Raw genomic sequence first — 14,984 nt, forward strand, 5'->3', positions numbered from 1 at the left:
GGGAAATGTGGACAAGGGGGGATTAACAATGAAGGAGAGAATGGAATGGACTAAAAGATGACTGGTCAGAACGAGGTTGACAGATGAAAAGCATAAACAAGAAACATGAGATGGTATATATATATAATTGCAAATTTAGGGAGTGCAATAACTAATGTAAAATATAGAATAAAATAATGAAAACTAACAGAATAAATAAACACAATTTTTGGTAAAAAAGTGGCTCTTTTCTAATGCTACCTGATTTTAAGTTTGTCTAAAATCGTTTGATTGAGTCTGTTTATATTTTGCCTTTAATGAGGAGTAGACGGAAATAAAAAAAAAATCTGATGTAAAAATGTCAGTCAGAACAATGACAAACTTGAAATCTGGAGGTCCCAAGTCCTCGGAAAAGCAGAGGGAAAAGGAGCTGCTGCCTTGGTTGTCTATGGCAAAATAGTTGTCTTAAGACTATATTGTTTTAAATAAAACAGATATAACTTAGTTGTTTTTATCAAACTCAAATATTTGAATTTTCTAAAATAGCACAATTTTTAGCTCGATGTTGGTGTTGGCGTTGGCGATGCCGTTGGTTAAAGTTTTTGATAAAGTCAAATTTCTCTGTTACTATCAAAGCTTTTGACTTGAAACTTGAAACAGTTATTTACTATCACAGTCTATGCCAGGAGAAACAATCCCCATAACTCTTATTTGAATTTTGACAGATTTATGCCCCTTTTTAACTTAGAATTTTTTGATTGAAGTTTTTGATAAAGTCAATTATCTCTGTTACTATCAAAGATTTTGACTTGAAACTTGAAATAGTTATTTACTATCACAGTCTACGCCAGGAGAAACAATTCCCATAACTCTGATTTAAATTTTGACAGATTTATTCCCCTGTTTAACATAGAATTTTTTTGATTAAAGTTTTTGGTAAAGTCAGATATCTCTGTTACTATCAAAGCATTTAACTTGAAACTTCAATAGTTATTTACTATCAAATCTACACCAGGAGAAACAATCCCCGTAATTCTTGATTAGAACTTTGACAGATTTATGCCCCTTTTGCTGGCAAAGCTCTGATTCAGAGTTAAGCACTGAGAAGTCAAGCATGCTGTCTTATGGACAGCTCTTGTTGTTGTTATCCTTCCATCTGTGTCCGTGTCACAGAAGTTTTGTGCGTAAGCAGTTTCCACAAAAACTACTAGGTCAAGCTCTTCTACCTTATTCCTGATCCGCAAGTTTCACTTGGGCATTGCTCAAAAATGTAGTATAAGCAGAAATTATCCATTCGAGTTATAAAATGGTTTTCAGGAGAAAACATACAAGAAGTTGTAAATATAATTTTAGCTGGACTATTCGAGGAATAGTCTAGCTATTCTACTCACCCTGGCGTCAGTGTCACACCTTGGTTTTGCATGCAAGTACATACAGCTATCATTTAAAGGCATATAGCTTTGAAACTTATTTTATCTTTTTCTAGGTCAATTACCAACCTCACTGGGTCAAGTTCCATAAATCTGACATGTATTTTGAGCAAATTGTGCCCCCTTTTGGACTTAGAAAATCCTGGTTAAAGTTTTACATGCAAGTTACTATCTCCAGAACTAATGCAGATATTGAATTGAAACTTCACATGTGTCTTCATGGTTATAAAACTAGTAGATAGCATCAAGTCCCATAACTCTGACATGCATTTTGGTCAAATTATGCCCCCCTTGGACTAAGAAAATCCTGGTTAAAGTTTTGCGTGCAAGTACATACAGCTATTACTTAAAAGCATATAGATTTGAAACTTATTTTTTTCATTTTTGGTATCAATAACCAACCTCACTGGTTCAAGTTCCATAACTCTGACATGTATTTTGGGCAAAATATGCTCCCTTTTGGACTTAGAAAACTCTGGTTAAAGTTCTGCATGCAAGTTACTATCTGCAGAACAAACGTAGATATTAAGTTGAAACTTCACATTTGCCTTCGGGGTTATAAAACTAGTTGGTAGCATCAAGTCCCATAACTTTGACATGCATTTTGGTCAAATTATGTCCCCTTTTAAACTTAAAACTCTATAGATATTTTAACATTTTGGGTAATATTTTCCTGCTTTTGGGACAATATTTCGAATAGTCGAGCATTGGCTGTCTTACGGACAGCTCTTGTTTAAATTAGCTGCAACTAATTTCCATTCAGCTTCTTAAAGGGTCAAGGCTCCAGGGTTCGGAAATTACTCGCAACTTTGTCTTCAGCTAATCACTACCGGTAATTTGTGCTCAGAATCAACCATTTAAAAGCCTGAGTATTAAAAGTGATTTCTAATTTCAGTTGTGTAGCTGATACATTGACAAGAACTTGTTTTCCCCAAGGAGTTCAATTAGTTATAAAAATGTTTAAGCCATGTATCCTATTTCTTTCATTTATTATCTCTGTTTGTGTTCTTTAACTTGCCTTAAATTAACATTGAGGTTATGATTCTGTTAAGATTTCTTTAACACTCTGTGCACTCCTGATACTGATATTGATGGACTTGTTGAGGAATATTCAAAACAGTTAATTTCTATAGTAGACAAACACGCCCCTTTGACTACCAAGACTATTGTATTAAGACCCTCATGTCCTTGGTATACCCAGCAACTCCATGAAGCAAAACAACAGAAATGAAAATTAGAACAGAAATGGCGTTAAAGTAAACTCACAATCGATCACCAAATTTTAATACCAAACAGTGTGCTGAAGTGAATAAGATGCTAAAACAAGCTCTTGTTGAAAATTATACAGGCAAAATTGACTCATGTGGGAGTGACCATAAGAGTTTATTTAAGATTACCAAAAATCTTCTTGGCGATACAAATGAGGTGATTTTACCATCACATTCATCTCGACAGCATCAGGCACAAGATTTCAGTGACTTCTTTATTGGAAAGATTGAAACAATCAGAATCAATATAACATCGCAAACACAATCAAAATAAATCACAAGAAGATAGAAATAGTTTAACAACAAAGGAATACAAATGTATTATTAAATTAAAGAAACAAGCACATAAAATTCAGAAATCTAAGGAGTTGGCTGAACTAAAGAAAAGTAAGCCTAAGGACTTTTGGAAACACTTCAAAAAGAAAACTTCAGTGTCGGGTTCTGATATAAATGTAAATGAATTTCATGAGTATTTTTCTAAAATGTTCGATGTTATAAGGACAACAGTAGTCAATGAAGCAGAAGATTTTAATTCTAAATAAAGATGATTGTAATGTAAATGACCCATTTTTGATGAGTTAAACGTTCCTATAACCTCTGTTGTTACTAAGATAACAAGAGGCAACATGTTCATTGTAGTGTTGATATGATTGTTTCCAGTATTTACGGGCAATTGATATGATTGTTTCCAGTATTTACGGGCAATTGATATGATTGTTTCCAGTATTTACGGGCAATTGAAATTATTAATTGTGCTCATCCCACATCTACATTGTATAAAAGCAGTGACAATTATACCTACATGGAAACATTAATATCAACAGTACTACAACTTGTTATCTTTTGTCATAGTGAATTATACATAGTTCGTTCTCCAGACAGTTTAGGTTACCATATTAATATTGAATAGCAATCACTGATGTCTTCATTGTAACGCTTTTTGTGTTTCTTAATAACATCATCATCTTTATTCTTAAGACCGTTACGATCTGGTGGGTCTTTTTGCCCCTGGACCTCCCAGTGTACATTTTTAGGTTTGTATGTCTGTTAAATAACAACTACTTTAATCGCACCAATTGAGAGGGAAATAACTGCAACACCTTTATTTACAGTTAAGCGGTTTTGGGTTGTTCCCCTTGAGTTATCATGTTATATAGTTACTCACTCATAATATCAAATTAAGTGATTATTTTGATGCTGGGTGATATGGTGGTTGTTGTTTTTTGGGTGTTCTGGGGTGTCTTGGGGTAAAAAGACCCGCCCGTTACGATCCGTTCTCCATTTATAAATTTTCAACAACTTTGTCACATGATCATATCTTATATGTCAATGTATATTATGTAATGAGGTACTATAATATACCTGCATGTACAAATTACTGAATAAACTTTTGTTCAGTTCTGTTCTGTTTACAATCTGTATCTGATTTAGATGACACAGAAACTGAATACACAGGTGTCACTTGTGTTGAATTTACTCAAACCTCAGAAGAGGAAGTGAAATCAGTTATTAAAAAGTCAGCAAACAAATCTTGTGAACTAGATCCTATCCCAACATGGTTATTAAAAGAATGTCTTGACGAACTAAACACCAGTGAAAATAAAATCATAAATGCATCTTTAGATGATGCGTATGTGCCCAAAGCTTTCAAACATTCACGAATAAGACCTCTTCTGCTGAACTTGTTATATATAAATAATAACTTTGAATGAATCTTTCAGTAATGGAATCTTTCAAAACAGTTATTAGTCCCCTACTGGCAGAACACCGGAGGGGACTATAGTAATGCCTTCAGTCTGTCTATACATCTGTCTGTCTGTAATAATAATAATAATAATAATAATAATAATAATAATAATATCTTTATTTAAAGAATCTAACACATAAAGATATATAACAGTATTAGAACATATTAAACATCTTAAGTTTCAATGTGGCCTTCTATAATATTAATAAAACAGTTCAACACACAAAAATAGATAAAACTGATTATATAATTATAATACATGACAGAATTTGAACGATAAACATCTAAATACAACATTCACTCTTGACAAACACTCCATTTAATTAGAAAAAAAAAATATGTATACAATCATAAAAAAGTAAAATCACTCAGATATTCATTCAACCGTTAAAAGAAAATAAATAAATAGCAATTGCAGAAAAAAAAAAGTTGTAGGTTATTCAGATCCTAATAAGTATTTTTTGTATTTGCTTTTGAAAGCAGTAAGTGAATCCACACAACGAATATTCTGTGGAATGATATTCCATACTTTAGCACTATTATAGCCAAATGATCTTTTCATATAATTTGTGCGACATTTAGGTATTAAAATATCATTATGTACAACTGATCTAAGGCCATAATTTTCATTGCTGGAAAATGTTAAAATATCAGATATGTAAGATGGTACAAGATTTTTTGTAGTTTTATATATCATTACTCCAGTATGGTATTTGCATCGTTCAGAAAATTTCATCCATCCGAGTTCTTTTAACATTTCAGATTTATTTGTCTGCAATTCTTTATTCAAAACAATTCTAGCAACTCTTCCTTGAAGTGCAAAAATCTTATTTAATGAGCCTTTACTGCATGTATACCAAATTGTACAGCAGTAATCTAAAACAGACAAAATATATGCATTGTAGAATAATTTTTTCATATCCCCTTTTAAAAAATAAACAATCCTCTTCAATAGTGCAATTTTTAAGTTAACTTTTATCTGTTTGTATATTCCACGAAAGTGTATTGTCGATATAAATTCCTAAAAATTTTTAACTGTTACATTTTCAATGATAGATCCACCAGTAGTTAAGTTCAAATTTCTGCAATTGCGTTTCTTGTGTTTTGTACATATTAGCATACATTTTGTTTTTGATGGGTGTAACAGCATGTTGTTTGAAATACACCATTTTTCGATTTTATCTAAATTTTCTTGGAGTTTAATTTCAACAATTTTCATATCATAATCAGATTCATATATTGTCGAGTCATCAGCGTATAGGTCAATATTACCTTCATTTGTTGATAATGCTATGTCATTGATATAAAGTAAAATAAGCAGGGGACCCAGAATTGACCCTTGTGGAACGCCGGAACTAACTGTCATTTGTTCGGATCTGAAGTTACCAACTTTGATCAACTGTTTCCTGTTAGATAAATACTACTGGAATAATTTAATTGTACTATCTGTAAATTTATACAATCTTAGTTTATGTAGTAAAATAGAGTGATCAACAAGATCAAATGCTTTCCTTTAGTCAAGAAATACAGCACCTACATATTTACCAGAATCTACGTCTTTTAACCAGGCATCTATTAATAGCGTAAGAGCTGTATGGCATGAATGATTGGGTCTAAATCCTGACTGAGTTTCATGGATAATGTTAAATTTTTTGAAAAAAGATTGTATTTGAATCGCTATATGTCTTTCAAATATTTTAGATATTGTCGGTAAAATTGAGATAGTTGTTTGGATCTTCTTTGTTTCCTTGTTTAAATACTGGAACAACAAATGCTTCTTTTAAAGAATCTGGAAACGTACATGTGTCGATACTTTTGTTTATCAAAAATGCAATTGCAGACGTGATATAGTCACCACAATATTTAAGTATATTAGGACCAATGCCGTCTAATCCCGTTGATTTATTAGTCCCCTACTGGTTGAAAACCAGTTTTGGGGACTATAGGAATGCTCTTTTCCGTCATTCCGTCTTTCCGTCATTCCGTCATTCCGTCCGTCCGCAATTTCGTGTCCGGTCCATAACTCTGTCATCCATGAAGGGATTTTAATATTACTTGGCACAAATGTTCCCCATGATGAGACGACGTGTCATGCGCAAAACCCAGACCCCTAGCTCAAAGGTCAAGGCCACAATAGGAGGTCAAAGGTCAACAGGGCTTTTTTCCTGTCCGGTCCACAACTCTCCCATCCTTGAAGGGATTTTAGTATTACTTGGCACAAATGTTCCCCATGATGAGATGATGTGTCTTGCGCAAATCCCGGACCCCTAGCTCAAAGGTCAAGGTCACAATTGGAGGTCAAAGGTCAACAGGGCTTTTTTCCTGTCCGGTCCATAACTCTCCCATCCATGAAGAGATTTTAATATTACTTGGCACAAATGTTCCCCATGAGGAGACGACGTGTCATGCGCAAAACCTGGACCCCTAGCTTAAAGGTCAAGGTCACAATTGGAGGTCAAAGGTCAACAAGGTTTTTTTTCCTGTCCGGTCCATAACTCTCCCATCTATGAAGGGATTTTAATATTACTTGGCACAAATGTACCTCATAATAAGACGATATGTCATGCACAACTTTCAGACCCCTAGCTCAAAGGTCAAGGTCACACTTAGCAGTCAAATGTTAACATAGCATGAACAGGGTCTGTTTCGTGTCCGGTCCATAACTCTGACATTCATTAAGGGATTTTAATATTACTTAGCACAAGTGTTCCCCATGATGAGACGACGTGTCATGCGCAAATCCCGGACCCCTAGCTCAAAGGTCAAGGTCACAATTGGGGGTCAAAGGTCAACAGAGTTTTTTTCCTGTCCCGTCCATAACTCTGCCATCCATGAAGGGATTTTAATATTACTTGGCACAAATGTTTCCCATGATGAGACGACATGTCATGCGCAACACCCAGTACCCTAGCTTAAAGGTCAAGGTCACACTTTGAGATCAAAGGTCAAGAGGATTTTTTTCCTGTCCGGTCTATAACTTTGTCATGCAAAGCAGGATTTAGATATCAGTTGGCACAAATATTCCCCTGGATGAGACAACATGTCATGCGCAAGAACCAGGTCCCTAGGTCTAAGGTCAAGGTCATATTTAGAAGTCAAAGGTCAAATTCAAGAATGACTTTGTATGGAACATTTCTTCTTCATGCATGGAGGGATTTTGATGTAACTTGGACCAAATGTTCACCACCATGAGGCACCCTTGTTTTTAGAATTACATCCCTTTGTTTTTACTATAAATAGATTTTATTGTAACTTTTTTATTACTGGCAGTAGAGAAAAATCGAGACCACTTTTCTGTGGTACAGCATGCATGTTACATCCAATTTTTAGGTGTATTTTGACCTATCTCTACCTGGTAAAGAGTTTCTTGTGGACTTATATTATTAACTTTTTTTTTTTTTTTTTAAAGATTAATTTCCCTTTGTTACTATAAATAACTTACATGATAACATTTTTATAATCAGCCAAAAAAATTCAATATGAAAACAACTGTGGGTTTTTATATATGCACATTTTAATCCAAGTGTGTTGTTATAATGTTATAACATATTGTATATGTAGTACAATATTGTTTATACATCATTGACAGGTATCAGTTCATTATGTTATACTGCAATAGAAAAAATTAGGTGCCTTCCAGTAGGGGACTTTGTATTGCATGGCAATACTTCATTCACTTGTTTGTATCTAATTTGTCTATAATTTTTTTAACTTCAAATGCCGATATTGGTTCAATATTAAATATGTTAATTTTCAATTTGTTGTCTAGATACTTTTCCAAAATTAAAAAATCATTTGTTACAAATTCTGTCTTTTTAACGATATTTGATATATTAATGAAATGATTGTTCAGTGCATTCAATATATTTGAAGGCTCATCAATTATTTCTTCATTGATAACCAGTTTTGATGGCAATGATATGCCATTTTCTTCTGTATTGTTATTTGATATATTTCTTATATTTTTCCACAAATAGCTCGGATTTTTATTATCTTTTACTGCAATGTTATATATATTCTTTTTACTTTTCTTTATTATGGATGAAATTTTGTTTCGCAAAATCTTGTATTCATTAATTTTTTTATCCTTATGTAGCTTATCCCATTGAATAATTGCTTCTTTAATATCTTCTGTAAACCACGAAGGTTGTATGACGCGTTTTACCCTTTTCGTTTTTATAGGTGCATGTTTTATCAGGATGTTGTTTAAAATAGAATAAAGAAAATGTAGTGATTTCTTGGGGTCAGAGAATATTTCTAACAAGTAAAATGGTGCAGTTGATAAGTCGTCCCGAAAACTGGCTTCATCAAACTTTTTGAAAGATCTGTACGTTATTGTTTTGTGACTATCTTGATTTTCATTAGTGTGTTTCATTGATCTCGTGAAACATATTGGATAATGATCACTGATATTGTAGTTTGGCACCAATATTTCACTTACATATTCACACTGTGTAGTATATATATAACCAATTATAGTAGAACTTAGTTTTGTTACTCGTGTTGGGATTTTAATAAGTTGACGCGTTTTACCCTTTTCGTTTTCATAGGTGCAAATCTTGATCCTACAATAACTCAAGAAGTGTTCAAGCTAGGTTCTTAATCTTGGTTTGTAGATGGCAATATGTAGATTATGCACTTACAGGACTTGTGCTTTAGGTCAAAGGTCAAGGTCACTATTGAAGGTCAAGTAAAAATTGTTTCTACTCCATAACTTCTATATGTATTGATGGAATATCCTAATAATCCACACAAACCTTCCCCATTATGAGACAGTGTGTCAAGGCATGATCTATGCTTGTCGGTTAAAGGTCAAGGTCTTTGTTCAAGGTCAAGTAAAAATTGGTTTCTGCTGCATTACTTTTACTTGCATTGGAGGATTTATTTTTTTAGTACTACACAGAAATGTTCCCTATGATTAGACTATGTGTCTTGCACATGACTCTTGGTTGTCGGTCTAAGCCAAAGGTCTCTGTGGAAGGTCAAGTAAAAACATTTTCAGAGGTAAGCGACTTTGTATTTCCGCTACCATATTCGGTCTTTTTTTTGTTGTTGATGATTTACAAATGTGAATTCAGTTCAAAAATGATAACATACAGAAATTATTTAAACAATCTATTGCTTATAAACCGTATCTTAGTATTTTAAATTATAGAAAGTTTAGAAGAGCTTATGTATGTTTTAGAGCGTCTGCTCACATTCTTGAAATCGAAATAGGTCGTTACAATATAGATCAAAATTTACGTTTTTGCCCTTCATGCTGATGAAGTGTAACTATTTCAAGCTTAATGCAAATCTGTCAAGTAAAAACAGAAATAAAGTGAAAGTACATCAAAACTTGAACAAAGGTGTGGAGACACGGACATGGATGTTGGGGTGAGTAGAATAACTCTCATGATGTATATTCATAAAGTTGAGTAAAGAACTTGGCTGTTCTGATGCTTGAATAAATTATTATACCAATAACCTTATAAAATGTGACCTGTGTAAGTAAAATTAATATCTTACTAATCTGTTCATTTTAGAGGTTAATCCCTTTGCAGATTAACCTCTTTAGATTAATACAATTTTAGTTTTTTGATTTATGTAATTTTCTTATTTGACTGGCCAGTATTAGACCTAAAAAACCACAAAGAATTGAAATGATTTTAAAAATAGGGACATTTAAAAGCTGGTTATTGATTGATTGGAATTACCACATGTGTAAAAATTCTGTTAGCAGAACACTATACAGTGGTATATTATTTAACTGAAGTTGATATTTTTCATTGAAATTTAATGTAAATATTTTTTCAAAATAATCAATAGCTTGACCATTAGGGAATATATATCACTTATTAAAAGGAACAGTTGAATCAGGAATAGATTTTGTACTGTAATTTGACATTTTGAGTTTGTTAAGGATTGTTTGATAAAGAAAACTGGACAAACTAATTTTTGAAGGTGGTAAAATTTGTTTTGCTTATACTTATTGAAACAAATTCTTGATGCAACTAAAGTAAGAAACAAGACAAAAGAAATTTCTATAAGAACCTACATTTTCTTTTGATTTCAACTGAATTTGGTCTATTCAAATTCATTACTTTGAAAGTTAGACATCATTTGAAAAAAGGACAAAATGGAGGTGCTGGTTCTCAGATTTTCATTTTTCTAACACTTAGATAAAAAAAAAAAGGCAACATTATCCATTCAATGAAAATTCTGTTTTAATTCTTTTTAAATTCTAATATGACATTGTGTTTTATGCAGAGTTTACAATTCGTACAGTTTGTACAAAGTTCATAAAAAAGGGTGTTTGGAAAGAATGAAAATAGTTGTGCATGCAATTGAAATACAAAGACCCAAGTTGTAAGATTTATTTAGCATTGATAATTATAACTTTTTTCTTTTCATTCTTCAAATATATATGCAGTTATTGAATATTGATGAAGACAACAGTTACTGTACTGATGAACATGTGAAAATAATATCTGTCCAAGGAAAAAACACATAAATATTTTCTGTTGTGCATTTTGTGTGAGATGTTGTGCACGAGACACATGTCACCATGGAATCTTTAGTGACAGGAGAGAAGGATGTGATCATACTTAAAGCGGGATGGGCTTTTAGACAGAGTGAGTACTTCATTTGTCTAGTTGTTATTTGTTTGTTGAAATAAGGTATACTACTCCAATTTGCAAATAAAATATATGTCTTGGTAATTTTAAATCCTTTTGATCAAATAATATACACTCACTGCTAATCAGTAGAGAAAACTATTTGTCCAAGGTCCAATTGAGGCAAGCCAAATGGGTACATCACATAAAGGTTTTGGGGTGGTCTGGGGTGTAGTAACCCCTGTCTATATACTGGTTACTATACCCTAGACCACTCCAAAACAATTGTGTGATGTACCCCTTTGAGGCAAGCCATTGAATAAATATTTTTATCATGTTTGACGTTGGGAGAGTGAAATAAAGCCATTACACAAATTTGATAATACACTAGTGTAGTAAAGCTTTGACCTTGATGTTGTTTAAAATATAGGAAAAGGTCGGTTGACGTTTTTGTATTAAGAAAGTAGAATTTTTGATGTTTCGATAAAAAGAATATTACACTTGTGACTTTCCACCTTGAATTTATTAAACTTGTTGAATAAAATCGATAAAATGCTCGGCTGAGCCTTACATTTTATTATTTTATTCAACTGCTTTAATAAACTTGATATGAAAAGACACTTATGTAATATCCTCTATTTATTACGTGATAATGAGAAATAGATTTCAAGGTTTCATCTCAATTTCTGAAGTTAATGCAGAAAGCGTTAATCTTTTTGAAGTGTTGACTGGTCAGTTATAAGCACAAACTATAAATGGGTGTTTCATACGAGGAGTTGTGTAATACTTTTGACTATTATCTATTATCAGTTTTTGACTTTAGCCCAGTAAACCTGTGCTGAACTATATGCTATTGAATAGCATAAACTATTAACCTGCAATTTATATATATATATGTCATAATAGTTCAAATTATTTTATATGAGAAAGCGAAAGTAGTAATTCTAATACAATGTTAAACTGAGTTGAAGTCAAACTGCTTTCATATTTTGAAAATTTGCATTACAGATAAAGTTTGCTTTTAGCACAAGTTATTTGAGAAGTTGAAAATTAGGTCCAACCAGTTAATGCAGTCTGCATAATGTTCTTTGTGATAATAAGACAGAAAACCAATGTCTAAAAGGCATTAAGCCTCAAGTGCATGTCCATGTGGGGAAGATGCAAATTACAATTGAGCCGTGCCATGAGAAAACCAACATAGTGGCTTTGCGACCAGCATGGATCCAGACCAGCCTGCGCATCCGCGCAGTCTGGTCAGGATCCATGCTGTTCGCTAACAGTTTCTCCAATTGCAATAGGCTTTAAAAGCGAACAGCATGGATCCTGACCAGACTGCATGGATGGGCAGGCTGGTCTGGATCCATGCTGGTCACAAAGCCACTATGTTGGTTTTCTCATGGCGCGGCTCACATGTTGAGGACAAGTTAGTACAGAATTCAGCAACATTACCTTTAGTAATGGAAAATGGTTAAAAAAAACCTGTTGTTAGTTGAATGGTTGTACCTCTCAATACTGATGTAATATTATAAGCCTGGACCCAATTTTGACTTGAGTATAATTATCAGGAAAAGTACTTGTCACTGCTTTTTACTGTTTAGCATTTTATTGTGATATTTTATTCATGGGAAACAGATCTAATTGCAAATGAAATTCTATTCAGTATTTTTGTTTTTCTGCTGTATTATTTCTGTTCTTCCGTTGTAATTTTAGAACCATTGTTTAAAAAATGGAAGAAGACATGGCTGGTGGTCAGTCTGGGAGGAAATCTGAAATGTTTCAGCAGTAAACGTAACTCTAGTCCACAGAAAACATGGAACCTTAGACAGGATCTGGTCATCATAAAGTTTGGAAAACAGGTAATGGTATAGGTATATGACATTATTAGCTTACATGATCTTTGTTCATGGTGAGCTATGAGTACAGGTGGACGGTCTGGTGTAGGGTGTCTGTATCTGGCAGGTAGCATTGTGTAATGGCTCTCTTGTTCTTATAGGAATTATGTGTCTTTTAAAAGGTACTTTGGTACAGAAATAAAATGGTTGCCCCAGATTTATCAAAGTTCTAAATCTGTTTTATTTTCTAGTCCTCAGGCTTTTGGGATCATGGAGTCCAATACTATAACATATTTCTGCTAAAACAGGTGCTAGAGGATGTGAGAGGTGTCGCACATTTCACTACCTTTCATGGACGACTCTGCCAAAACTAGTCTGCTATCATTTTGCCTGCCAATGCATTCTATGCTTAAAACAATTTTCTTATATATTTTATAAACTATCACACCAGCAGTTTTTAAATGCCATGTGGCGGCTGTAAAAAGTCTCCTCTTACTTGGATTCAGTGTCGTTATATTTTCTGGTCTATTGGGATAATGGGGTCCATTAAATTTTACTGTAATAGAGTTCCACTTAAGCCAGTGTTAGCCACTTAAGCCAGTGTTAGGGGTTGTAAAGGGTGTTGCACATTTCATTACCTCTGGTGAACAGACTCAACCACGCCCAGTTAGCTCTTATTTAATGCTTGGTTGCCTTCTCTGCTTCCAAAGGATCTTATTAGACTTTATAGATTGATGGAACAACAGACAATGAGCAAAACAAATGTTTCTTTCACGGCATGCTAGTAATTAAAATTATATAAACATATTTATTTTTTTCAGTGCCGGACATTGCTTCCCCCACCAGATGTTGACTGTAATTGTCTGTTTGAGCTGCATTTCACTGGAGGAAAAAAACTAAGTCTTTGTGCCAAAGATATTGATAGTGCCAAGTAAGTCTACTTGAAAAAAAATGAACTTCTGTGATGTTGGCCAAGACCCCAATATGATGGGGCCATCATGAAAACACATGTTTACTGACCATTTTATTACATGATCACCTTCGAACAATTTATATAGAATATAATATGTCAATAAAACAATCTCTATTGTGTTGAAAAGTTTACTCAGTTTATGCTTTATAAGGTACATTTTAACATGTTAGACTTTCTAAAAATTACATGTCTTTTTTTCTGAGTAATAGAAGGCTTTACAGTGAGTGATTGAACTGGGCAGTATGAGAAAAAATCTCTTTTGTTCATGTAATAACATACTTGTCAAATAGTGTGCATGTAGAAAACTTTTATTGGGCAGGATTAGAAATTATCAGTCAGTTCTAAGAAATCGTTATTTACCATAAAAATATAATTGTGAAGAACCTCTTCAGCATTTCTGAAATTTAGACTTATTATAAGACATTAAAATGTTAAATTTACTTTTTGCTCTGTCATTATTAAATAAGCACAAATTGTAATGAAACATGCATCAATGTGCGTTCTCAATGTACAAACTGCTCAACAAAAAGTTCATGAGCAATGAACACAAAGTTATTATAAACTGGAGATTGTAAGTTCTAAACATTGATGAATTTGGACCCAGTCTACTGTATCAAAAAACAAAAACCAATTATTTTATTATCAGTCATGTCACTCCTCTGTGGAGTAGTCAATATTTTTTTTTTTTGAATAATGTATATAATACTGTTGTTTCAGCAGTAGGAGTATGTCAGTAATGCTGGTAAAGGTACATGTTGTTTTATTGCCAGTAATTGGTAAAAACCTAAATTATATTGCATGTTATTTTTCGCATTGAAAGATTATGGATGCAAGCATTGACCAGAGCCCAGTCGGACAGGGAGTTGCCCACCCCAAAATATTCTCGGAAAAATAGAACCAAGGAAGATGAACTGAAGGAAGAGAGTTTAAAACAGAATGAGAGACAAACAAAATTGTAAGTTCAATTACTACTAGGAATACCACCTTGACACAGTAGCCTCCCTTGCTACATTTGAGCCAATTTACTTTGTGACATAGTAATGGACATGTTTATGTTTATAGTAAATTCACCTTTTGTCTTGATTTGACATTTATGAACATTGATATTGAACACACAATAGCTAGTCCCCAACTGGTAACACTGGAGGGAACTATAAGA

General features: G+C 33.2%; 1 protein-coding gene across 3 annotated transcripts in view; it reads left to right on the forward strand.

Moving 5' to 3' along the window:
* The window catches only part of LOC123526231 (pleckstrin homology domain-containing family B member 2-like), a 17,500-nt gene continuing 2,516 nt past the window's right edge, over positions 1-14,984 (forward strand). Inside the window, exons 1-5 of one of the 3 annotated variants that reach the window (XM_045305285.2) lie at positions 1-113; positions 10,837-11,038; positions 12,731-12,876; positions 13,674-13,783; positions 14,646-14,780. In XM_045305285.2, coding sequence (XP_045161220.1) covers positions 10,972-11,038; positions 12,731-12,876; positions 13,674-13,783; positions 14,646-14,780 — 458 coding nt within the window. In that variant the 5' untranslated portion in view covers positions 1-113; positions 10,837-10,971. Of the gene's footprint in view, positions 114-10,249; positions 11,039-12,730; positions 12,877-13,673; positions 13,784-14,645; positions 14,781-14,984 lie in introns of those variants that run through there. The other 2 variants (XM_045305284.2, XM_053522868.1) reach the window with 2 other exon arrangements.

This window comes from Mercenaria mercenaria, chromosome 14 (assembly GCF_021730395.1).
Source record: "Mercenaria mercenaria strain notata chromosome 14, MADL_Memer_1, whole genome shotgun sequence".
Classification (NCBI taxonomy): Eukaryota; Metazoa; Mollusca; class Bivalvia; order Venerida; family Veneridae; genus Mercenaria; species Mercenaria mercenaria.